The sequence below is a fragment of the Bubalus kerabau genome, chromosome 13, assembly GCF_029407905.1.
Source record: "Bubalus kerabau isolate K-KA32 ecotype Philippines breed swamp buffalo chromosome 13, PCC_UOA_SB_1v2, whole genome shotgun sequence".
NCBI classification, from domain to species: Eukaryota; Metazoa; Chordata; class Mammalia; order Artiodactyla; family Bovidae; genus Bubalus; species Bubalus kerabau.
Genome location: NC_073636.1, coordinates 51,736,324 through 51,762,899, shown reverse-complemented (window position 1 = coordinate 51,762,899; position 26,576 = coordinate 51,736,324). Strand labels below are relative to the sequence as shown.

At 38.1% G+C, this 26,576-nt stretch overlaps 1 protein-coding gene across 4 annotated transcripts in view; it reads right to left on the bottom strand.

Moving 5' to 3' along the window:
* RNF24 (ring finger protein 24) overlaps window positions 1-26,576 on the bottom strand; it is a 115,319-nt gene that overhangs the window by 11,685 nt on the left and 77,058 nt on the right. For all 4 annotated transcript variants that reach the window (XM_055544296.1, XM_055544294.1, XM_055544298.1 and 1 more), the window contains 2 exons: window positions 18,951-18,993; window positions 16,792-16,833 (listed from right to left, as the gene is read on the bottom strand). In XM_055544296.1, the coding sequence (XP_055400271.1) occupies window positions 16,792-16,833; window positions 18,951-18,993 (85 nt within the window). The remainder of the gene's footprint in view (window positions 1-16,791; window positions 16,834-18,950; window positions 18,994-26,576) is intronic.

Sequence of the window (26,576 nt, the reverse complement as noted above, 5' to 3'; positions counted from 1 at the left end):
GAAGGATGGCCTTTCGGCAAACGGTATTGGAGCAACTGGACATCCAGAGGCACCAGAAGTATGATAGGATCCCTAAAGCAACCAAAAAAACTTGGTAAACTGGACTTCATCAAATTTAAAAACTTTTGTTCTACGAAAGATCTGTTAGGATAAAAATACTGGGATAAAGTGTTTGCAAATCTTTTTAATTTTTAATTAATGAGTGAATGAATGGCTGTGCTGGGTTTTTGTTGCCGAACATAGACTTTTCCTAGGTACGGCAAGTGGGAGCTACTCTTTGTTGGGATGCATAGGCTTCTCGTTGTGCTGGCTTCTCATGTTGCAAAGCACAGGCTTTAGGTGTGTGAGCTTCAGTAGCTGCAGCACATGGGCCCTGGAAAGCATAGGCTCCTGTAGTTGTGGTGCGTGGGCTTAGTTGCCCTGCAGCATGTGGAATCGTCCTGGAACCAGGGATTGAACCCACATCCTCTGCATTGGCAGGTGGATTCTTTTTTTTTTTAAATATTAAAAAAAATTTAATCAGAGGATAATTGCTTTACAATGTTGTGCTGGTTTGTGCCATTCATCAACATGAATCAGCCATAGGTATACATATATCCCCTCCCTCTTGAACCTCAGTAGCACGTAGATTCTTAACCACTGAACCACCAGGAAAGTCCCAGATCTTTTTATTTTGTAGGCTTTTTATTATTGAGTTGTAAAAGTTATTTATATACGCTGAATACCAAACTTTTCAGATAAAAGATTTGCAAATATTTCCTTCCTGTGATTTGTCTCTTTACTTTCTTGATAATGTTCTTTGAAGCACAAAAGTTTTAAGTTTTGATGAAGTTCAATTTATCTAGGTTTTTCTTTGGCTGTTTGTGATTTACGTGTCATACCTAAGAAACCACTGTCTAATCCAAAGCCATGAAGACATATATTTATGTTTACTTCTAAGAGTTTGGTTATTTTAGTTGTTACATTTAGGTCTTTGATTCATTTTTGAGTTATTTTGTGTATGGTGTGAAGCAGGGCTCCAATTTCATTCCTTTTTTTTTTTTTTTGCAAAAACTTTTACAGTTAAAACCCCCAATATGACTTCTAAGTTATTATTTTAAAAGCTTTTATTTGACTGTAGTAAGAATAATATAATCAAATCAATATAATCCAGTCAACATCCTTTGACTTATTTTCATTTCCAAGGAAAGAAAAATACTCTGTACATGAGTAAATATTGGCAAGTTGAGCACAAAGTTATATATGATGACTAATTTCCTTCTTTTGTGTGTGGGTATCTAGTTATCCCAGGACCATTTGTTCTCCCCACTTTTTCAAATTATGGGAGTAAGGCAACTCATTTACAGGAGACTTGGAAAATACAAAGTTACATATAGTTCTACTATATATTATAATTACTTTTTAAGTAGATAAATTAAGATTTTAATTGGAGTTTCAATATCAAACACTAAAAAATTAATAGAATGAAAAGACAGAAAAGTAGAAGGATGTAGTAGACCTGAAAGGCCTTATGAACCAATTCAACATGATTAAGATTTACACAGTTTTCACACAACAGCAGGATACAAATTCTATTCCAGTTCCCATAGACTATAAACTAGGAGACACTGGAACATATCCAGAGACATATAACAAGGTGCAAAAGTTTCATGGTCTAAAGGTATTGAAATCATACAGTCTCTTCTCTTATCACTGTAGAATTATGTTAGAAATCAAAATCAAAAGATACTCGAAAATAACCCACATATTTTCAAGTGCAATGTGACATTTACCAAGAGAGGCCTTTGACTTAGCCATTGAAAGCTTCAATGAAGTTAAAAGACTAAAAAAAAACAGAGGGCGATTGCAGAGAAGAAAACATTTAAATGAGAAATTAGTATCAAAATGAGAAATTAATATTAAAAATACTTTAAACAAAATCCCATGTTATTTGGAAATTAAATGTCCACTTTTAAATGATGGGTGTATCTAAGAAGCCATAACAAGGAAAATTAGAAAAATATTTGTAGTAGAATAAAAATGAAAAGAATTTATCAGAATTTGTTGCATGAAGCTGAAGCTGCTCAATGCAACTAAATATAATGTGGAATTTTAAATAAGGTATGAAAACAGATAATGGACACGAGCATAAAATTTGGTGAAATCTGAACAAAATCTGTAGTTAATAATACTGTATCATATGTTAATTTCTTGTTTTTTTTTTTTTTTTTTTTTTACAATATAGTATTTTTTTATATTCTCAGAATTGGATTAGAAGTTTCAAGCCTCATTCACCTTAAAAAAAAATTAAGAAGATAATACGCTTTCTAGACTTTTAGCAGTAATACTAAGTGGAACAATATCAAAGTTTTGAGTGAATATAAATTAGAAATCTAGCATTCTACTCAGTCAAACAAGTGAAACCAAAATGTCACAAAATTTTTAGCTAGGCAAAAATAGGATCCTAAGTTTCTTAAAATGTATATATTATATATACTATATATATATATATATATACACACACACACACATATACACAAAAGCTTTCTTATTATACTAGATATTAAGAAAGAACAGAGGAGAAATTGGAAAACATAAACTAAATGAAATGCAATACTGAATATGAAATAGAGAAATGAAACAAACTAGATAAAAGTAGAAAATCATCATATAATCCAGTTGTTTTTAAAGAAAGCTATTCATTAGAGTCACATCCAGAGCTTTGGAGAAAAAAACAATACCTGGGTATTTGTATTTTTCAAAAAATTCCAAGTAATATGCATCTGGATTTTAAAAAGTGATTACAGGTTTTTCTATTACATGGTAATTTTGGTGATATAGGGTTCTATTATTTATTTTGACCAATCATGATTTAATGGTACTAAGTGAATAACAGCTACATAATCACAACAGTAAAAGATGTTTATTAGTTTTCACAATCAATATCCAAACAAAAATAAAAGATAATTACAATTGCAAGCCATAATGGAAACATGACTAACCTAACAATATAAAATAATTACATACAATTTAGGGGATTAAGTAGAGTGATGTGGTAACTGGAAGTGCTTATGACATGCATATGTTTTCATCCATCCAGCAAGTCTATGTCCTGTGGTTGGCACGTTTAATCCATTTACAGTTAAGGTCATTATCAATATGTATGATCCTATTACCATTTTCTTAACTGTTTTGTTTTTTGTAGGTCTTTTCCTTTTCTTGTGTTTCTTGCCTAGAGAAGTTCTTTTAGCATTAGTTGAAAAGCTGGTTTGGTGGTGCTGAATTCTCTTAACTTTTGCTTGTCTGTTAAGCTTCTGATTTTTTCATCAAATCTGAATGAGTCTTCTTGGTTGTAGGTTCTTCCCTTTCATCACTTTAAATACACTGTGCCCTTCCCTTCTGGCATAGAGTTTCTGTTGAGAAATCAGCTGATAACCTTATGTGAGTTCTCTTGTATGCTATTTGTTGTTTTTCCCTTGTTGCTTTTAATATTTTGTCTTTAATTTTTGTCAGTTTGATTACTGTGTGTCTCAGTGTGTTCCTCCTTGGGTTTATCCTTCCTGGGACTCTCTGTGCTTCTTGCACTTGGTTGACTATTTCCTTTTCCATGTTAGGGAAGTTTTCAGCTATTAGCTCTTCAAATATTTTCTTGAGTCTTCTCTGTCTTCTCCTTCTGGGACTTCTATAATGCTAACACTGGTGCATTTAATGTTGTCCCAGAGGTCTCTTAGGCTGTCTTCATTTTTTTTTTTCTGTATGTTCTGCTTTGTGGCCATGATTTCCACCATTCAGTCTTCCAAGTCACTTATCCATTCTTCTGCTCAGTTATTCTATTGATCCTTCTAGTGTATTGTTCATCTCTGTTTATTCTGTAGTTCTTGTAGGTCTTTGGTAAACATTTCTTGGATCTTTTCCATTCTTTTTCTGAGACTGTGGCTCATCTAACTATCATTCTGAATTCTTTTTCTAGAAGATTGCCTATCTCCATTTCATTTAGTTGCTTTTTCTGGGCTTTTATCTTGTCCCTTCATCTGGGACATAATCTCTGCTTTTTCATTTTGATTAACTTTCTGTGATGTGGTTTTCGTTTTGGTGGCTATGGGATTGCAGTTTTTCCTTATTCTGTCTGTCATCTGGTGGATGAGGTTAAGAGGCTTGTATAGGCTTCTGGATGGGAGGGACTAGAGGTGGGGAAAACTGGGTCTTGTTCTGGTGGGCAGGGCTGTGCTCAGTAAAACTTTAATCTGATTGTCTGCTGATGGGTGAGGCTGCACTCCCTCCCTGGCAGTTTTTTGGACTGAGGTGACCCAGTCCTGGAGTCTATAAGCTAGGGTTAATGGTGAACTCCAAGAGGGCTCATGTGCCAAGGGGCACCTCCTTGGACTGCAGCTGCCAGTGCCCCCATCCCTGCAGTGAGCCATGGCCAACCCACAGGACATCCTCCAGCACTAAGCAGGTAGTTTTCTGTGAGGTGACCGTTCCTTTCCCCTGGGTCTTGGAACACACAAGATTTTGTTTGTACCCTTCAAGAGTGGAGTCTCTGTTTCCCCCAGTTCTGTGGAAGTTCTATAGTCAAATTCCACTGGCCTTCAAGGTCCGTTTCTGTGGGGATTCCTAGTCCCTTTGCCAGATACCCAGGCTGGGAAGCCTGACATGGGTCTCAGAACCTTCATAACAGTAGGAGAACTTCTTTGGTATTACTGTCCTCCAGTTTGTGAGTCACTCACCCCACGAGTATGGGATTTGATTTTATGGTGACTGCAGCTCTCCTTACCATCTTGTTGCAGCTTCTCCTTTGTCTTTGGACATGGGGTATCTATTTTTGGTGGGTTCCTGCATCCTCCTGTAGATGGCTGTTCAACAGCTAGTTGTGATTCTGGTGCTCTTGCAGGAGGAGATGAGCACATGTCCTTCGGCTCCACCACCTTGAACCAATCTACAGCACCGTTTGTTGAATAGACAGTTCTTTTCCTATTGAATGTCTTGGCATCCTTGTTGAAAATCAATTGACCATAAATGTATTGGTTTATTTCTGAACTCTCAATTCTATTCCATTGATTTTTATGTCTATCCATCTGCTTGTATCACACTGTCTTAAATACTGTAGCTTTGTGGTAAGTTCTGATATTGGGAAGTGTGAATCCTCCAGTTCTCTTCCTTTTTGAGATTGTATTTGGCCATTTGGGACTGTTACAGTTCCATGTGAATTTTAAGTTCTGCTTGTTTATTTCTACAAAAAAAGGGCAGCTGTGGTTTTGATAGGAGTTGTGCTGATTTTGTAAATATTTGGGGGGAATACTGCTGTATTTAATAATAGTAAGGACTTCCCTGGTGATCCAGTGGTTAAGAATCCACCTGCCAATGGACACAGGTTTGATCCCTGGTCTGAGAAGACTCCACATACCACAGGGCAACTAAGCCTGTGCACCACAATTTGAGCACCCTGGAGCCTGTGCTCTGCCACAAGGGAATCCATTGCAATTAGATGCCTGTGCAATGGCACCCCATTCCAGTACTCTTGCCTGGAAGGTCCCATGGATGGAGGAGCCTGGTGGGCTGCAGTCCATGGGGTCACTGGGAGTCGGACACGACTGAGCGACTTCACTTTCACTTTTCCCTTTCATGCATTGGAGAAGGAAATGGCAACCCACTCCAGTGTTCTTGCCTGGAGAATCCCAGGGACAGCAGAGCCTGGTGGGCTGCCGTCTATGGGGTCACACAGAGTCCGACACGACTGAAGTGACTTAGCAGCAGCAGCACTGTAACCAGAGAGTAGCCACAGCTAGAGAAAACCTGCAGCAGACATCAAGCGCAGAAAAAACAAACAAACCCAAAACAGTAGGTCTTCCAAATCATGAATACAGGATGTCTTTCCATTCATTTATGTCTTCTTTAATGTCTTTCAGTGATTTTTTTTTTTAATATTTAGCAGCTTTATTCATAATAGCCCCAAACTGAAAGAAACCCAAGTATTCTTCAACAGGTGAATGATTAAATGAACTGTACTACATACATATCATGGAATAATATTCAGGAATAAAAAGAAACAAACTATTGATACAACAGCTTGTATGAATCTGAGGAAATTGTGCTGAGTAGGAAAAATATCTTAAAATTTTACATGTTACATGATTACAGTTATATAACATTTGAACATCAAAATTTAAGACCACAAATAGATACAGACCTACTGAAGCTTCAGCTTTCTTTGACTTTTTCTGGACCTTCTTTTCAAAGGGCTTATCAGATGAGATCAGACCCACTCACACTCCAGAGGAGAGGATTGTACAGGGTATGCACATCGGTGTGCTGTTGCTGCTAAGTCACTTCAGTCATGTCCGACTCTGCGACCCCATAGACGGCAGCCTACAAGGCTCCTCCGTCCCTGGGATTCTCCAGGCAAGAACACTGGAGTGGGTTGCCATTTCCTTCTCCAATGCATGAAAGTGAAAAGTGAAAGTGAAGTCGTTCAGTCGTGTCCAACACCTTGCGACCCCATGGACTGCAGCCCACCAGGCTCCTCCATCCATGGGGTTTTCCAGGCAAGAGTACTGGAGTGGGTTGCCATTGCCTTCTCCTACAGTGATGTTTTATAGTTTTCAGTGTACAAATCTGAGCATCTTTTGTCAAATTTATTCCCAGGAATCTTACCCTTTTTGGTGCCATTGTAATTGGAATTGTTTTCTTAATTTCATTCAGATTGTTCATTGCCACTACAAAGCTGATTTTGTATATTGATCTTTATTCTGAAAAATTTCTGAACTCATTTATCTCTTGATTTTTGGTGCATCTAATTGCAATGGATTCTTTTGGGGTTCCTGTGGCTACAAAATCATATCTACAAATACAGTTTTACTTCTTAATTTCCAATCTGGATGCCTTTTACTACTTTTTCATGCTCAACTGCTCTGGCTTGACCCCCCCAGTACAATGTTAAATAAAAGTGATTAGAGTAGGCATCCTTGTCTAATTTCCTTTTAGGAGGAAAAGCTTCCAATCTTTCAATAAGTATGATGTTAGTTGTGGGTTTTTCATAGAAACCTTGATCAAGTTGCAGAAGTTCCCTTCTGCTCCTAGTTTATTGAGTATTTTTATCATAAAAGAATGTTGAATTTTGTCAAATGCTTTTTCTGCATCTATTCAGGTGGTCATGTGTTCTCCCTACCCCTTTATTCTATCAATTGGGTGTATTACATTGACTGATTTTCCTTTGTTCAACCAACTCTGTATTCCTGGGACAAATTATAATCCTTTTTATATGCTGCTGATTTTGGTTTGCTAGTGTTTGTTGAAGATTTTTACAACTATATTGATAAGTGATATTGATTTGGAGTTTTTTCTTTTTTATGATATCACTGACTGGTCCTGATATCAAGATGATACTGGCCTTACAGAATGAGACAGGAAATCACTCTTCATTTTTCAAAGTCAAAGAATAGATCCTATCAGCCCTGTTAGAAACTGGGCTAGGACATACATTTACTGATTGGTCACTTGAGGTCATAGATACTTGAGGCCATTTGTTTTACATGATAAAAGGCAGAAAGGTCCTTAACACATTGTTGACTAGAGATATATTAATTCATCGTTTGTTACCTGAACATTATTGACCAGAGATGTATTAATATATTTTTTGACAGTGATACAATTAACATTACCATGTGAAGTTGTTAGAGTTTAAAATTGATCAAGGCTTCATTATACAACTTATGATTGTCATGATCATTCACATTTTGCTCTGTTGGATTTTTCTTCCAACTTTGTGTATGTTATAAATGCAAGTTTATTACCGTAAAATTTTCAAAAATGACACATTGTGAAATTTTGAGTAAATAAGAATTTTCCAGTAAATTTTATGCAGATACTTTCTCTGTTGTCTGTGCAACATATATACTAGTGCATCAGAAGATGATTTTTCAGAATACACTTCTAATTCAGATATGAATATTCAGTTCAGTTCAGTCACTCAGTTGTGTCTGACTCTTTGCAACCCCATGAATCACAGCATGCCAGGCCTCCCTGTCCATCACCAATTCCCGGAATTCACTCAAACTCACGTCCATTGAGTCGGTGATACCATCCAGCCATCTCATCCTCCGTCGTCCCCTTCTCCTCCTGCCCCCAATCCCTTCCAGCATCAGAGTCTTTTCCAATGAGTCAACTCTTCGCATGAGGCGGCCAAAGTACTAGAGTTTCAGCTTCAGCATCAGTCCTTCCAAAGAACACCCAGGACTGATCTGCTTTAGAATGGACTGGTTGGATCTCCTTGCAGTCCAAGGGACTCTCAAGAGTCTTCTCCAATACCACAGTTCAAAAGCATCAATTCTTTGGTGCTCAGCTTTTTTCACAGTCCAACTCTCACATCCATACATGACCACTGGAAAAACCATAGCCTTGACTAGACGGACCTTTGTTGGCAAAGTAATGTCTCTGCTTTTCAATATGCTATCTAGGTTGGTTGTAACTTTCCTTCCAAGGAGTAAGCGTCTTTTAATTTCATGGCTGCAGTCACTATCTGCAGTGATTTTGGAGCCCCCAAAAATAAAGTCTGACACTGTTTCCACTGTTTCCCCATCTATTTCCCATGAAGTGATGGGACCAGATGCCATGATCTTCGTTTTCTGAATGTTGAGTTTTAAGCCAACTTTTTCACTCTCCTCTTTCACTTTCATCAAGAGGCTTTTTAGTTCCTCTTCACTTTCTGCCATAAGGGTGGTGTCACCTGCATATCTGAGGTTATTGATATTTTTCCCAGCAATCTTGATTCCAGCTTGTCCTTCTTCCAGCCCAGCGTTTCTTATGATGTACTCTGCATAGAAGTTAAATAAGCAGGGTGACAATATACACCCTTGATGTACTCCTTTTCCTATTTGGAACCCAGTCTGTTGTTCCATGTCCAGTTCTAACTGTTGCTTCTTGACCTGCATATAGGTTTCTCAAGAGGCAGGTCAGGTGGTCTGATATCCCCATCTCTTTCAGAATTTTCCACAGTTTCTTGTGATCCACACAGTCAAAGGCTTTGGCATAGTCAATAAAGCAGAAATAGATGCTTTTCTGGAACTCTCTTGCTTTTTTGATGATCCAGCAGATGTTGGCAATTTGATCTCTGGTTCCTCTGCCTTTTCTAAAACCAGCTTGAACGGTTCACGTATTGCTAAAGCCTGGCTTGGAGAATTTTAAGCATTACTTTACTAGCGTGTGAGATGAGGGCAATTGTGCGGTAGTTCGAGCATTCTTTGGCATTGCCTTTCTTTGGGATTGGAATGAAAACTGACCTTTTCCAGTCCTGTGGCCACTGCTGAGTTTTCCACATTTGCTGGCATATTGAGTGCAGCACTTTCACAGCATCATCTTTCAGGATTTGAAATAGCTCAACTGGAATTCCATCACCTCCACTAGCTTTGTTCGTAATGATGCTTTCTAAGGTCCACTTGACTTCACATTCCAGGATGTCTGGCTCTAGGTGAGTGATCACACCATCGTGATTATCTTGGTCGTGAAGATCTTTTTTGTATAGTTCTTCTGTGTGTTCTTGCCACCTCTTCTTAATATCTTCTGCTTCTCTTAGGTCCATACCATTTCTGTCCTTTATCGAGCCCATCTTTGCATGAAATGTCCCCTTGGTATCTCTAATTTTGTTGAAGAGATGTCCAGTCTTTCCCATTCTGTTGTTTTCCTCTATTTTTTTGCATTGATCGCTGAGGAAGGCTTTCTTATCTCTCCTTGCTATTCTTTGGAACTCTGCATTCAGATGCTTATATCTTTCCTTTTCTCCTTTGCTTTTCGCTTCTCTTATTAGACCAACAAAAATGACAAAAGACCTTAGTGATTGATTCTGATATGGAAAGTGAAAATGAAGCTCGTGGTGCTGGAGAAGACTTCACAGGTGTGTCAGGTGTAACTATTGAATGTAATAACCTGCAAAGTGTTAGTGAGGCAACAGAACTGATTTTTGGCCAGCCAAAATAAAAATCGCCATCCACAGGCATTAGTTTCGGCAAAAATCCGCTAGTCAATAGCAAGTTAACTGACAGCTCTTCAGAGAATAGAAGGGAGCTGGGATTTCAGAGTGATTTTTTCAGCTTGGGGAACAGCAGAAGCTTCAACTTTGTGGGTACAATAGGGGCATCATAACGTGAAGGCTCCAGACTAAAAAAGATAAAGGGCCATCTGTTTTTCTCCACACTCAGAAGTTGGAGGATATGTCCATTCTCCTCAACTTTTTTAAACCTCAACTGCTATAAAAGCAAAACAAGGAATAACACTTACCCTACCTAACCTTCGGAGAAGGCAATGGCACCCCACTCCAGTACTCTTGCCTGGAAAATTCCATGGACAGAGGATCCTGGTGGGCTATAGTCCATGAGGTCGCTAAGAGTTGGACACGACTGAGAGACTTCCCTTTCACTTTTCACTCTCATGCATTGGAGAAGGAAATGGCAACTCACTCCAGTGTTCTTGCCTGGAGAATCCCAGGGACGGGGAGCCTGGTAGGAGGCCATCTATGGGGTCACACAGAGTTGGACATGACTGAAGTCACTTAGCAGCAGCAGCAGCTACCTAACCTAAATTTTTTATAGTGTGAGTTCCCTTGCTCCTGAGATAAATTATATGAAGAAACAGACATCTTGGTAATCTTGCCACCTGGAATACATGATTCCATTTTTTTTTTAACTTTGACATTATACCCATAAAAAAAACAAATTTTAAGGGAAAATGGCTTTTAGGGACCATAGCACACTGGGAAGAAGACTTAATTTTCTAGTACTCACAGAGTATATGATCCCTAAAATGCCCAAGAAGGAAGGATTTGACATTTTCCAACGGGCTGACACAATCTGTAAATTTACCTCAAATGCGAGCTAGGGAATGGAGAGTCACATGGGGAAGACAATGTCATACAATGAACATGACCCACAGCTTATGTCATTTAGCCAAAATGATTTTCTTTTAAATAGACAATCATTCTTTGATGGTGGTAGTGGACAATAATTATTACACTTTTCCTTGAATAGTTACAAGGATAATCATATATTTGCAAAGGCAGCATTCCCAATTCAGAGGTGTCATTTAATGTTGGAATCTTTGAAAGCTATGAAAGCAACCTAAACATGGCTGTGCTGCTCAGAAGAGATCTGACTTTCTTGTTCCAGCCTGAAATACAATGGGCAGTCCCTTCCATGGCCTTCATGTATTCGTGTGCTCAGCCCATTACTGTCCTAGCCTCATTGGCTTATGACTTTCTCTCCCTCTTTGAGGGAAGGGAGGGACTATACTCTGTTTACTCAGTCTCTAGGGTCTAAATATTGTCAGTTCCCTACACATGCTTTGGGCTTTTTTTTTTTTTTTAAACAATTTTTTACAATGTAAACTTGGGACAAACCTCAGTTGGGTTCTAAGTACTTATAATTTAAAAATAAATTTCAGTAATGTGATTTATAAGAAGATTGATCAGTAATCTCAGAAAGATGAGTGGGTTTAAAATCTCCTCCCACATAAGAAAGGGATGTAGTAAAACTTATAGCAACAGAGTCACCTCCTCACTGGACCAAAGGGAAAGGAGTGGGCTTGTGGGGAAGTGAGAAGGAAAAGATATTCTTAAAAAAATTTTTTTTATTTCATTTTTGGCTGTGCTGGATCTTTGTTGCTGCCCAGGGGCTTTCTCTAGTTGCAATGAGAAGGCTACTCTAGTTGTGGTGTGCAGACTTGTCATTGCCGTGGCTTCTCTTGTTGTAGAGCATGGGCTCTAGGCGCTCTGGGTTCAGCAGTTGTGGCACTTGGGCTCAGTAGTGGTGCTGCATGGGCTGAGTTGCCCTGTGGCATGTGGGATCTTCTTGGACCAGGGATCAAACTGTGTCCCCTGCATTGACAGCAGATTCTTTTCTTTTTAATTAAAAAATATTTATTTTATTATTTGGCTGTACCAGGTCTTAATTGTGACCTGTGGGATCTAGTTCCCTCAAGAGGGACTGAACCCCCTGCATTGGGAGCATGGAGTCTTAGCCACTGGACCACCATGGAAGTCCCTAAAATATTTTTTAATGTTAACTTTTTAAATTGAAATATAGTTGATTTGCAGTGTTTCAGGTATACAGCAAAGTGATTCAATTTTTTATATATATGTGTATGTATATGTATATAGATATTAAAGGTGGCGCTAGTGGTAAAGAACTTGGCTGGCAGGCAGATTCTTAACCACTGGACCACCAGGGAAGTCCGGAAAAGATGTTTTTAACTTCATTTTACACAAGGGGCGACTTCATGGGGTTACCTTCCTAGAGTCTCTTTCTGTGGAAACTAGGGTAGAGCAAGGCCATAGCGTGTTTGCCACATGACTGCTCATTCACTCTCTGCCTGACCCAGGAGTTTTCCTGGTCCTTGTGCAGCTAGGATCCTAGCTGCTGAGATGCAGGAAGGAGCAGATTCTCCTTTCCTTTCTGCAGTATCACCCTAACAGAAAAGGTGATGGACCCAAACGTACTCAAATTTGGAAGCTACGTGGATGTCTGTATCACTGTATTGTACTGTGTAGATACAGGCCTAACGTTCTGATTGGCCCACGTGGCCACAGAAGGTGGATAAGGCTTGCTCTGGGAGAGTGGCAGGATAGAAAGAGTACAATACAGAAAAAATATTTGAAGAAATAATAGCTAAAAAGCTTGGTGAAAGACAAATCTACATATTTATGAAGCTGAGTAAACTCCAAACAGGAAAAATCCTAAGAAATCCATGCTGAGACAAATCATAATCAAAATGCTGAAAACAAAAGGCAAAGAAAAAAAATCTTGAAAGTAGCCAGAGAAAAAGGACACATTATTGACAGAAGATCAATGATTTGAATGACTACGTTTTTCTCATCAGACACCACAGAGGTCAGAAGGAAGGGGAACAACATTTTAAAAGCGCTGAAGGAAAAGAAACGTCAGCCTAGGGATAAAGATGAAATAAAGACATTCTCAGCTGAAAGCAAAGTAACAGAATTCATAGCCAGCAGATCTACTGTAAAAGAATTGCTAAATGAGATTCATCAGATAGAAGGAAAATTACATAAGAAGGAAACTTGGAACAACAAACTGTTTTTCCCCTCCAGAATTCTTTAAAATATATCTAATGGTTGAAAGTAAAAAATACAACACTGTCTGATGGGATTTTCAATGTATATAGATACTATATACTTACTATATATAGGGGTGAAAGTAAAGGGATCTATATGGTGGGAAGGTTTCTACATTCCAACTGAAGTGCTAAAAAATTGATTCTAGGTATTTATTTTGTAATCCCTAAGCAACCACTAAAAAATTATACAAAAAGATAAAATCATAATATGATTTTATGAATGTTTAAATGAATGTTTAAATGACCCAAAAGAAGGTAGGAAAGGGAAACAAAGGAATAAAAAAGAGAGGGAAAAGAAGATGATAAAAAAGAGTTGACCTAAGTCCAAACATAGTAATAATTGCATTAAACATAAATAGTCTAAGCACATCATTTAAAAGACAGATTGGCAGGGTGGACTAAAAAACATAACTATATGCTGTTTATAAAAACACTACTTCAAATATAAATAGACATAATGTGTTTACAGATTAGATGACTCAACATGGTAAAGATGCTAATTTCCCCCTAACTGATTTACATATTTAATGCAAATAATAATAAAAAAGCAGGATGTTTGTGTCTCTCTGTGTGTGTAGTTATAGACAAGTTGCTACTACAATTTACACGAAAGAGCAAAGGAACTAGACCAGCTAAAATAGTTTTGGAAAAAAAAATAAAGTTGGAGGAATCATACACCTGATTTTAAGACTTGCTATAAAGGTACAATAATCAAAACTGTGGTACTGGTGAAGGAAACAGGCACAAAAATCAATAGAACAGAATCCAGAAATAGACTCATAAGAATATGGCCCTTTGATTTTTGATAAAGGTGCAAAAAAGATTTAATGGAGAAAGCAACCACTCACCATAACCAGAGCTGGGGATACTGTGGTGAACAAATCAAAGACTAAATGCAAATGACAAGGCTCTCGGGCTGTTCTTAAAACAAAACTCAGATCTGGCGATAGCTGGCCTCTATTCCCCTGGAGCTGAGTGCTGACGATTTCTTTAACACAAGACCTTGCCTGCCACAGTGTGTCACAGCTTCCAGGGCACCTTTCTGTTTCTCTTGATACCAAGATTCCATTAGATGCAATTCATTATCCCACTTACATGACTGTCCTGTTGTTTTCTCTCAGAAATCTGTTTCTCTGGATCTATGTCTCTATTAAAAGATGGAGGAATAAAAGATAAACAAGGAAGACTATGGGTTTTAAAAGAAGGTATTTTTTCTTTACAGAAGGGCAATATATTCTCATGATTTTAATATGTACACATCATCTCCTTAGTTTCACATGTTGAGTGTTGCTCAACTCCTAGACTGGTAGAACAATGTAAACAAAAAGTGATATAAATAATCGTAGCTGTAGAGTGGTCTAAGAAGTAGGAGGGGTGGGTGGTGTTTGGGCAGCTGAGTCTGCAAGGTCCGAGGAAGGTTCCATTAGGGGAGCAAAAGCCAAGAAGAAGCAATTGTGCAATAGTGGAGCCCTCAAGAGCTTCTCACTGTTACTTCAGATAACACAAGGCACCCTTCTGTACATTCGTGTGTGATTCTCATTTATAGTCTTCTGTAATAGATGGTTAATGTCTTAAAAGCAGAGATTAGTTATGTTTCTCTGTGTCTCCATGGTTTATTACAATGTCTGATATATTTTATGTATTCAGTAACTTTTAAAATTACAGTTGACCCTGGAACATAATGCAGGGGGCTATGGGTTGCTGACCCTACATGCAGTTGAAAAATCCATGTATAATTTCTAGTCAGCCCTCTGTATCCATGGTTCCTTTGTATCTTTAGTTCCTCTGTATCCACAAATTCAAACAACACAAAGAAGTCTGACAGAAAATAGTTTCAACACAAAGAAATGCATCCAAAAAGAACCAAATGAACTGTGAAAAATATATGTTCGGCCTCTGAAAACAGTTGTACAGCCAGGTTAGGTTTTCTTAGTTACAGTGAAACTGGAATTGATAGGTGCAGCTGGGATAACAATTCTGACACAAAATGATACACCACAATGTACTTTTTCAGGATAAAGATGCTAAACTAATGGGTCAAACCAATAAGGAAGACTTCTATTCCTGACAAACATGGTTATTCAGTATTGTTAATGTGTGTTAGAATTTGATCTTTTCAATTATGGTCATCAAAATGACCCCAAACAGAAGAGGATCACTTTCTATTACTGTTTTGGGAAAATTTTTAAAGTCAAATAGTAACTGATGCTTGAGTTTAATTCATGATTAAGTCTGAAATGCTGTACAGATTCTGTACCAGCTGAGCTACCAGGGAAGCCCAAAGGGCGTGTTGCCTCCCGGATGGGGAACCCTGGTCTCCCGCATGACAGGCGGGGATACTCACCACTACGCAATGAGGAGGGTGTAACCATATCAACTCTTTGATAAAATATATGAAGAAAGAGTAAAGAAGCAGTGTGTGTGTGTCTGTTGCTCAGTTGTGTCCAGCTCTTTGCGACCCCATGGACTGTAGCCTGCCAGGCTCCTCTGTCCATGGAATTCTCCAGAATACTGGAATGGGTTGCCATTCCCTTTTCCAGATAATCTTTCTGGCCCAGGAATTGAACCCAGGTCTCTTGCATTGCAGGCAGATTCCTTTTTACCATCTGAGCCACCAGGGAAGCCCCCAAAACCAGCAATTCAACAATAACACAAATCATTATTTTTATTATTATTCAAATACTTTTACAGATTAACTCTCTTTGAAGAGATTGGCAATGTAGCTTCACCATAGTTAGGTTATATAAAACATAGGTATTATAATGTGAAGCTTTTCAAGTCCTTACTTTAAATACCAATTAAAAAACTCAGTAAGGGTGGAAGAGATAGGGCTCTAAAAATAAAAATTCTGAACATTTATAATCAGAGGCAACACAGGAATAAAATAAACAAGAATTACTATAGATTATTTGTCTTAAGGTGTACAGCAGGACACACACACACTTTTGTATTTACTTTAGATAGCATAACAACATAGTGAATATCCCAACCCCACAACCTCATCACTAAGTAACAACTGCAAGAGTTCTTCTCTCTCCTTGTATGTTCTTCCCCGTTCCATCTTTCCGTCTCACCTCCCCAAATCCCCACTGTCATGAAGCAATCACTGCCTTTTTTGTGGCATTGGTAAGAAAAAACTTCTGGGAACATTTTTAAGAGTGAAATTAATGCAAATTCACCTTGAGTAGAAAAACTTGTTTAGATTTGTCTCCTACTCACATAGTATGGACAGCAAGCAGCATCCCTGCTGCTATGATATCTTATGTTGGCAACAATCCCATTAAAAATGAGTTATTTTACTCTCTTGTAAGTCTTTACAAAATGGATTTTTATGTGACCTCACCCTCAAATATTCTATTAAGCTGATCAAAATAAGCCTAATTTTTTTTTCAGCTTCTGAAAATAAAGACATTTAAGCATCTTAGAATATACTCAGTGGTGGTGTGTGTGCTCAGTCATGTCTGACTCTTTGCAACCCCATGGACTGTAGCCCACCAGGCTCCTCAGTCCATGGAATTTTCTAGGTAAGAATACTGGAGTGGGTTGCTGTTTCCTACTCCAGGTGATCTTCTGACCTAGGGATCAAACGTGAGTCTTCCATTTCTCCTGTATTAGCAGGCAGATTCTTTACCACTGAGCCACCTGGGAAGCCCCCAAATAATCAAGAACAGATTAAAATACTTATAGGCAACTTACCTCATGCAAATTCAGTTCTTTTACTTTTTCTTTTAATATAACCTGTAAGACAAAAACGTATGCTTTTATGCCCATTTATATCTGTAATTTGAAATATGTCTCATTTTACTCACAAATATTTTTCTTTTATATTCTTGTGTATATAGCTCATATCACCTCATATTCAGTATTGGGGAGAATCTCTTTTACAGTTTGAGACAGAACATTTCAGCAATATTCTTTTAACTTGAGCAATGGTGCAATATTCTTAAAAGCAATTTTAAAATCTCTTTGAGAACAGATTAAATTCTGGGAGACGACATTAATACACAGCAATCTGGAGTAATTGCTAATATGGGGGGAAAGTAAATGAGATTGCTTGCCTCATGATTTGGTAAAACACAGTTTTGACTCATGGGACTGACTGGTAATTTATAAAAGAATGAAAGGTAAGGTCAACCTTAATTTTTGAAGCTTTGCTTATTATTATACATCACTATCCTCAGAAAACTTTAGCTCTATCTAGAGTTATATAAATGGGCTTGAAATTCATCCAGGTGCTGTCCCTAACCTAACTTTATGGAGATTGCATGTATGTGTGCTCAATTGTGTCCAACTCTTTGCCACCCCATGGACAGCAGCCCAACAGGTTCCTCTGTCCATGGGATTCTCCCCTAAGAATACTGGAGTGAGTTGCCATTTCCTCCTTCAGGGCATCTTCCCAACCCAGGGATCAAACCCATGTCTCCTGCATTGGCAGGTAGATTCTTTACCACTGAGTCACCTGGGAAGCCCAAAGGAAACCATAAACAAAATGAAAAGATAACCTATAGACTGGAGAAAATATGTGTCACAATTGACATTTCAGTCACAAATGATGTGACTGAAAAGGGCTTAATTTCCAAAATATACAAACAACTCATACAACTCAGTAACAAAAAACAACCCAATTGAAAAATGGGGAGAAGACCTAAATAGACATTTCTCCAAAGAAGACATACAGATGGCCAACAGTCATGTGAAAAGATGCTCAACATTACTAATTATCAGAGAAATGCAAATCAAAACTACAGTGAGTGCCACCTCACACCAGTCAGAAAGGCCAGCATTAAGAATCTACAAATAACAAATGCTGGAGAGGGTGTGGAAAAACAGGGAATTCTCCTGTGCTGTTGGTGGGAACGTAAGTTGGTGCAGCCACTAACTACGGAAAACAGTATAAAGGCTTCTCAAAAACAATTTGAGACAAAATTGAGACAAACAGATTCATTCCATTAGAAAACTAAGACATTTATCTCTGTAAATGAATCCCACGGGACCCATGGAGAAGAGTGGGGTTACCTATGAATATCAGTGTGGACATCCAAGGAACTCACCAATGAGCTCAGATTTCAAAGCAACACAGACAAAAGATGGACAAAAAGATATGTAATTCTAAAATGATGACATGGTTCTGTAACATCAGTATCAGCAAGATTAAAGACCCAAATAAACTGAAGTTTGTGCCCCGCCTTCTTTCCCTCTCCCAAACTACTAAGGATGACAAAAATAATTTCAAAAGAAAATTAAGGAACACCTAGGCCCACTGTTTGGTGTCAGTGGTAAAATATTAATGGATGACACATGGAAGAAAAAAAATTTTATGGGCCTTCAAGAAAAGCTAAATTTATTACCTTAAAGAGCAAATCAGCAAAGGGACAGTACTGAGGGCAAGGAATTAACAACAATGACAGAAGTATCTGGACTTCTCAGTGGTATGATGTGAACTAATATTTAAAGTAAAAAGGGAGGAGATGAGATCAGTATAATACACCTGGTTACCTCCAAGGAACCAGTATGTCTTTTAACAAGGAGGAAGGTAAAAAATTCATTTACTGGACCTCTGAACTCCATTAGAATAATGGTAACTTTAGGATTTTAAGCTACAGCATTTCCCTTTAGCAAAATGTTCTCCAGAGTTCCCTGTTAAATTGTATTATTTTATCATTTGAACTTTCTATAATTTCAAGTAATACTTAAGAATACTTAAAGTGAAGTGTATTGTACCGCAAACTGACAAGCAAAATGCTAAAATGAACACAAGCAAATCCAGTCTCAGTTCAAAATATGTGTGGAAATCTGAGCCCTCATTATTTGGTGAAAAACAAGATCAAAGCCAGTCTTAAGTAAATCTCTCTCACCTGTTTGTAGGCATAAAATTCTTTGTGTGCTTGATGTCTTAGCCTAAAAGACAGAAATGAGCAATGCAATATTGAGATTTCCATATAAGACTTTGAAAAAAATTTTAAACTTCCTATTTTTGGTATTAATTTGTATCATTTATGGTTTAAAATCTAGAATCTTTATTCTAGAATACACTCAAATGACATACCCACTACTATGTTATGAGAAAGTGACCAGTGAACCATAGAACATTATCCAAACATGTAAGATCAAGTGCAATCTCATTAAAACAAAATCTAAAATATTTTAATGAAGCGTCTTTTCCTATTTATAATATTTAATATATCACATTTTTCTTAATTAAAAATTGAAGTATAATATACATCTAAAAATGAACAAAAGCCTCAAGAATACACATTTTAAAAAATAATTATACACACTAGTTTAACTATCACCCAGATCAGTACATAGAACATTTCCAGCATCCCTGAAATGACTCTTCCCAATCAACATTCACCCGTAAAACTCCTAATTTTTATCACTGTAGATTAACTATGATTGTTTTTGACCTTCACATAAATGGATCATTTGGTGTATACTCTTCTGTGTTGACTTCTGTCAGTCAACAATTACTTGAGAAATGCATCTATGTTGCTGCAGTTATTGTTATTTTTGACGGACATAGTGTTTCATTTTATGAATAAATATGAAACTATCCATTTCACTGTTGGCAAATATTTAGGTTAATTCGGTTTGGGGCTATTACAAATAAAGCTGCTATACAAATTCTTCTGCGTGTCTTTTGGTGGACACACAGACTCATTTCTGTTGAGTATATACCTAGGAGTAGAACCGCTGCTCCAAAGTGCTTGTACAAGTTTTACTCCTATGGATAGGTAGTATACATGAAAGTTCTAGTTGTTCCACATCTTTGCCACAGCTTGGTAAGGTCAGTTTAAAACTTTTTGGCCAATCTGGTGAGTGTTCAGTGGTATCTCATTTTGGTTTTCTTTTTCTTAAGGTTTTTTTTTTTTTGATGTGGACTTTTTTTTTTTAAAGTCTTAATTGAATTTGTTAGAATACTGCTTCTGTTTTATGTTTTGGCTGCAAGGCATGTGGGATCTTAGCTCCCTGACAGGACTGAACTCACAGCCCCTGCATTAGAGGGTGAAGTCCTAACCACTGGCCTGCCAGAGAAGTACCCTCTCATTTTGGTTTTAATTTTGCATTTCCCAAATGATGTTTAGGACCCTTTCATATGCCTGTTGCCTGATTGGATACTTCTTTTTGAGGCAGGGCAGTGAAGCAGAAAAGGATAGCTTTATTAAAGTTTTGTCAGGCAAAGGGAGACAGGACAGGTTTCTGCCTTGAAAAACTATGTGTCTCAACCCCAGGGAACTTGATGAGGGTTTTTATAAGGGCTCAAAGGTGGTATCTGACAAGATTAAGGTGTAAGCAGGGCTTGCAACTCCTTTAATCTCAATAATCCTGCAATGCAGGAGACCTAGGTTTGATTTCTGAGTCGGGAAGATCTGCTGGAGAAGGGATAGGCTACCCACTGTAGTATTCTTGGGCTTTCCTGGTGGCTCAGCTGGTAAAGAATCCACCTGCAACGTGGGAGACCTGGGTTCTATCCCTGGGTTGGGAAGATCCCCTGGAGAAGGGAATGGCTACCCACTCCAGTATTCTGGCCTGAAGAATTCCATGGACAGTATAGTCCATGGGGTCACAGAGTCAGACACGAGAGACTTGCACTTAATCTCATCTCAGGTGACAGGTCTCCTAATCTTGATGGGCTTCTCTGGTCCCTTTAATCTTGCCTCACTGGTTTCTTGGCTGCTGCTCCTTCTTTGATTAGCAACTGTTTTAATCCACCCTTTGGAACTCAGGGAAGGTAATGGGAGACTGAAGTCTTGCCTACAAGAAATGGGAGACAGGGAGGGGACATATGTATACCTATGGCTGATTCATGTTGATGTTTGACAGACAAGAAAATTCTGTAAAGCAGTTATCCTTCAACCAAAAAATAAATAAATTAAAAAAAAAAAGAAATGGGAGACAGAAAGGCCTCCATCCTTGGGCACCCCATAGAGCCCTGCCTGGTTTCAAGATCACACCTGGTCTCTGGATGTAATGAAGCTCTGCTTCATTACAATAAGACTTTAAAGTCTCATTGCAGAAAGATTTAGTGAGAGAAAGTAATTGGTAAGAAGTGGGTTTATTTAGAGAGAAACACTCCACAGACAGAGTGTGGGCCAACTCAGAAGGTGAGAGCTGCCTGGATATATTCTTTTATGAAATGCCTATTCAAATATTTTGTCCATTTAAGAAAATGAGTTGACTGTCTTTTCCTTATTGATTTGTAGAAGTTCTTTAAATATTTTAGATGCAAGTCCTTTGTTGGGTATTGCAATTATTTTCTCCTACTCTATGGCTTTTTTCATTCTCTTAATGTTATCTTTTGATGAACAACAGCTTTTAATTTAATAAGCCCAGTTGGGTTTCCCAGGTGGCTCAGTGGTAAAGAATCTGCCTGCTGATGGAGGAGACTCAGGTTCGACTCCTGAGTCAGGAAGATCCCCTGGAGGAAGAAATAGCAACCCACTCCAGTATTATTGCCTGGATAATCCCATGGACAGAGGAGCCTGGCAGGCTGCAGTCCATGGGGTCACAAGGAGTTGGACAATGACTGAGCACACATGCACCAGTTTATCACCTCTTTCCAATAACATCAGTTCTTTTTGTGTGCAGTTAAAGAAATCTTTGTCAACCTCCAGATCATGAAGATAATCTCGTGTGTGTACTGTGAAAATAATTTATTTTACCTATCACATTTAGGTTTATGATCCATCTGAAATTTGTATGTATGACATGAGGTAGAGGTCAAGATTCTTTTTACCTACATGCAGATTTTCATTTGACTCATTTATTGAAAAGATCCTTCCCCACCGTGTTGCCATGATATATCTGCTGTTTAAGTCAGACCAGTATGTGGTTCTGTTTCTAGAGTTTCTGTTCTGTCCCATTGGTTTATTTGTCAATTCTTGTATACTAGATTGAACAGAGCCCCCTCAAAATTAATATAAAACTGCTACTTCAGAATGTAACCTTAATTGAAAATATAATTTTTGCAGACTATGTATTAGTTAAAATGAGGTCATATTATGATGAAGGTGGACCATAAATCCAATAAGACTGTTGTTCTTAGAGGAAGATGAGAGGACATACACAGGGAAGAAGGCCAGGTGAAGACAAAGGCAGAAACTGAAGTGATGCACCTACCAGTCAAAAAACATCAAGGATTGCTGATAACCACCAGGAACTAGGAAGAGGCAAGGAAAGATCCTCCCCACATAGCCTTCAGAGGTAGCATGGCCCTGCCAGCACCTTCATTTTGAACTCCTAGCCTTTAGAACTGCGAGAGATTAATACATTTCTATTGTTTTAAGCCATCTAGCTTGTGGTTCTTTGTTACAGAAACCCCGGGAAACTAATGTGCCTTGTGTCAATACCATGCCGTTTTTTTTTTTTTTTTTTTTAATAATCTTGGACTTACAGGAAAGCTGCAAAAAATATCAGAGTTCACAGATACTTCTCTCCCTAGTTTTCCAATATTCACATCTTACACAACCGTAGTACAATGATCAAAAGCAGGAAATTAACACTGATATTTTGATATTAATACTCATATAGAACTAACTAAGGAGAAGGCAATGGCACCCTACTCCAGTACTCTTGCCTGGAAAATCCCATGGATGGAGGAGCCTGGTAGGCTGCAGTCCATGGGGTCGCTAAGAGTCGGACACGACTGAGCGACTTCACTTTCACTTTTCACTTTCATGCACTGGAGAAGGAAATGGCACCCCACTCCAGTGTTCTTGCCTGGAGAATCCCAGGGACGGGGGAGCCTGGTGGGCTGCCGTCTATGGGGTTGCACAGAGTTGGACACGACTGAAGCGACTTAGCAGCAGCAGTAGCAGTATTAACCAAACAGATTTTATTTGAATTTCACCAGTTTTTTCATTAATATTTTTTTCTTATCTTGTGATTCAATTCAGGATCCCAGCTTGCCTCTAGTTACATCTCTTTAGCTTTTACTAATCTGTGACAGTTCCTTAATTTTTCCTTGTTTTTCAGGATTCTGATGTATCACTTGGCTATGGCAGTGTCTACTGGGTCTCCCCATTGTAAAGTTACTATTTTCCCCTTTGCAACTGATCGATACCAGTTGCAAATATCAATATAGTTGGGGGAGAGATGTTGAAATTATGAAAATTTATTTTTTCTCAAGCTTTTGCCCACTGATTTTAGCATCAAGACATGCTGCTTGCAACAATTCTGTATTGTTTGCCTAGTGGTGGTTTCATGGTTTCCTAATTCCTTGTCCATTAACTGGGATTATTCTGTAAGGAAAAGATGCCCGTCCTCCCTCATTTGTTTATATCAGCATGGACTCATGGATATTTGTGTTAATCTACAGGTTATAATTTAATATGATCATTATTTTGTTGCTCAGATTTAGGCTTTTAGGCCCTCCTTCAGATTGACTCTTGTGGCCTTTCAACATGTCCTCATCCTTTTCCATGCATTTTCTAGCTCACTGGCACCAAAACATGTTACAAGCTCATCTTTTACTTTCCATGCTCAGTTGTGGAGTTAATGACTTCTTTCAAAGAGCTTTGATTCCTTTTACTACAGAATATCTGGGTGCTGGGTGAAGAGCACTCTGTTTTCCGTACTGGACTTTTGTAACAAATTTTGGAGTCTGGTAGTGTAAGTCCTCAAGCTTTGTTCTTCTTAACTATTTTGGTTATTTTTGGGCCTTTGCATTTTCATATAAATTTCATGAGCTCATCAATTTCCACAAAAAACCTGTTGGGATTTTGACTGAGATTGTGTTTAATTTTTAGATTAACTGGGGAGAAGAACTGACATCTTTGTAAGATTGAATTTCCAACCTATGAATATAGCATACTCTATTTATTAGGTCTTCTTTCTCTGTACACATTTCTATGTGTAACACTTACATATCCTTCACTAAATTTATTCCGAGGTATGTGATAATTTTTGATTTACTGTAAATGGTATTTAAAAATTTTTTTAATTCGAATTCTTTGTTGCTACTACATAGAAAAAATTCAATTTTTGTACATTGATCCTGTATCTAGTGACTTGCAAAGTTCACTTATTAATTCTAAACAGCTTATCTGTGGAAGTTTTGGATTTTAAAATATACAATTATTTTGTCTGCATATAGTAACAGTTTAACCTTCATAGATTTTGTTCTTTATTCTTTATTTTACTTTTTTCCCCCTGCACTGGCTAGGACCTTGACTATAATATTAAATAAAAGTGGTGACAGTGAATGTCCTTATTAATGCTGCTGCTAAGTCGCTTCAGTCGTGTCCGACTCTGTGCGACCCCATAGACGGCAGCCCACCAGGCTCCCCCGTCCCTGGGATTCTCCAGGCAAGAACACTGGAGTGGGGTGCCATTTCCTTCTCCAGTGCATGAAAGTGAAAAGTGAAAGTGAAGTCGCTCAGTCGTGTCCGACTCTTAGCGACCCCATGGACTGCAGCATACCAGGCTCCTCCATCCATGGAATTTTCCAGGCAAGTTTTTCCACCCCACTGGAGTGGGGTGCCATCGCCTTCTCCCGTCCTTATCAATAGTTACTATTAAATACAATGTTTTCTCTAAAATTTTTGTAGATATATTTATTCAAATAAACAAAGTTCCCTGTATCCTAGTTTTAGATTTAAAAAAAAGTCATGAATAGGTATTAATTTTTGTCAAGTACTTTTTTTTCCCATCATACTTTTCCTTTTTACTGTTAATGTGGTACACTGTATTGATTGATTTTCAGATGTTAAAACAACCTTCATTTCTGGAACAAAACTCCATTTGGTTGTGATGTACCACCAGTTTGCACACCCCTGAATTTGATTTACTAATATTTTGTTCATGAGAGAGATTAGTCTATAATTTTCATTCTTATAATGTCCTTGTCAGGCTTTGGAATCAAAATTATCTGGCCTCATTATCTGAGTTAAGAAATACTTCTTCCACTTCTGTTCTCTGGAAAAGTCATATAAAAGTAGTATTTTTTCCTTAAATGGAGAAATTCACTGGTGAAGCTACCTGGCTTGCAGTTTCTTTGTGGGAATGCTTTTCTTATTAGATATATAGTTATTAATACTTTCTATTTCTTCTTGACTCAGTTAAAAATACTATCATTCTTTTATTTGTATTCATAAAACACACAATTAACCATCTTAAAGTATATAATCCAGTAGTACTTAGTATAGTCACAACATTGTGAAACCACTCAGTTCAGTTCAGTTCAGTCGCTCAGTCGTGTCTGACTCTTTGCGACCCCATGAATTGCAGCACGGCAGGCCTCCCTGTCCTTCACCAACTCCCGGAGTTCACTCAAACTCACGTCCATTGAGTCAGTGATACCATCCAGCCATCTCATCCTCTGTCGTCCCCTTTTACTCCTGCCCCCAATCCTCCCAGCATCAGAGTCTTTTCCAATGAGTCAACTCTTCTCATGAGGTGGCCAAAGTACTGGAGTTTCAGCTTTAGCATCATTCCTTCCAAAGAACACCCAGGACTGATCTCCTTCAGAATGGACTGGTTGGATCTCCTTGCAGTCCAAGGGACTCTCAAGAGTCTTCTCCAACACCACAGTTCAAAAGCATTGGTTCTTTGGCGCTCAGCTTTTTTCACAGTCCAACTCTCACATCCATATATGACCACTGGAAAAACCATAGCCTTGACTAGACCTTTGTTGGCAAAGTAATGTCTCTGCTTTTCAATATGCTATCTATGTTGGTCATAACTTTCCTTCCAAGGAGTAAGTGTCTTTTAACTAGTTCACTTTAATTTCAAAACTTTTTCGGGCTTCCTTGGTGGTCCTGTAGTTAAGAATATGCTTTGCAATGCAAGGGACACCAGTTCAATCCCTGGTTCAGGAAGAGTTAGGTTGTGGAAGAACTAAGCCAGAAAGCTGCAACTACTGAGCTCACACACTGCAACCACTGAAGCTTGTGTGTCTAGAGCCCATGCTCCACAACAAGAAAAGCCACTGTAATGAGAAGCTAGCACACTGCAGTGAAGAGTAGCCCCGACTTGCCACAACTAGAGAAAGCCTGAGTGCAGCAACAAAGACCCATCACAGCCAAAAAATAAAATAAATAAATAAATCTTAAAAAAAAAATTTATTCATCAAAAATATCTGGTACTCATTAAGTAGCTGGTCCCCATCCCACCTTCCCTGCTGTCTCTATGGATTTGTCTATTATAGATACATTACATAAAATAAATCATACAACATATGACATTTCTGTATCTGGCTTTTCATTTAGTATAATGTTTTCAAGCCTCTTTCTAGTTGTAGCAAGTATCAGTACACCGCTACTTTTTTATGGCTGAATAATATTTCACTGTATGTATATGCCACAATTTGACTACCCATTTATCTGCTGATGAGCACTTGGGTTGTTTACACCTTTTGGCTCTCTTGAATAATGCTATAAACATAGTATACAAACTTCCTTGTGGACATACTTCTTCATTTGTCTGGGGTATATACCTGGGAATGAAATTTCTGGGTCTTATGGTAATTTTATGTTTAACTT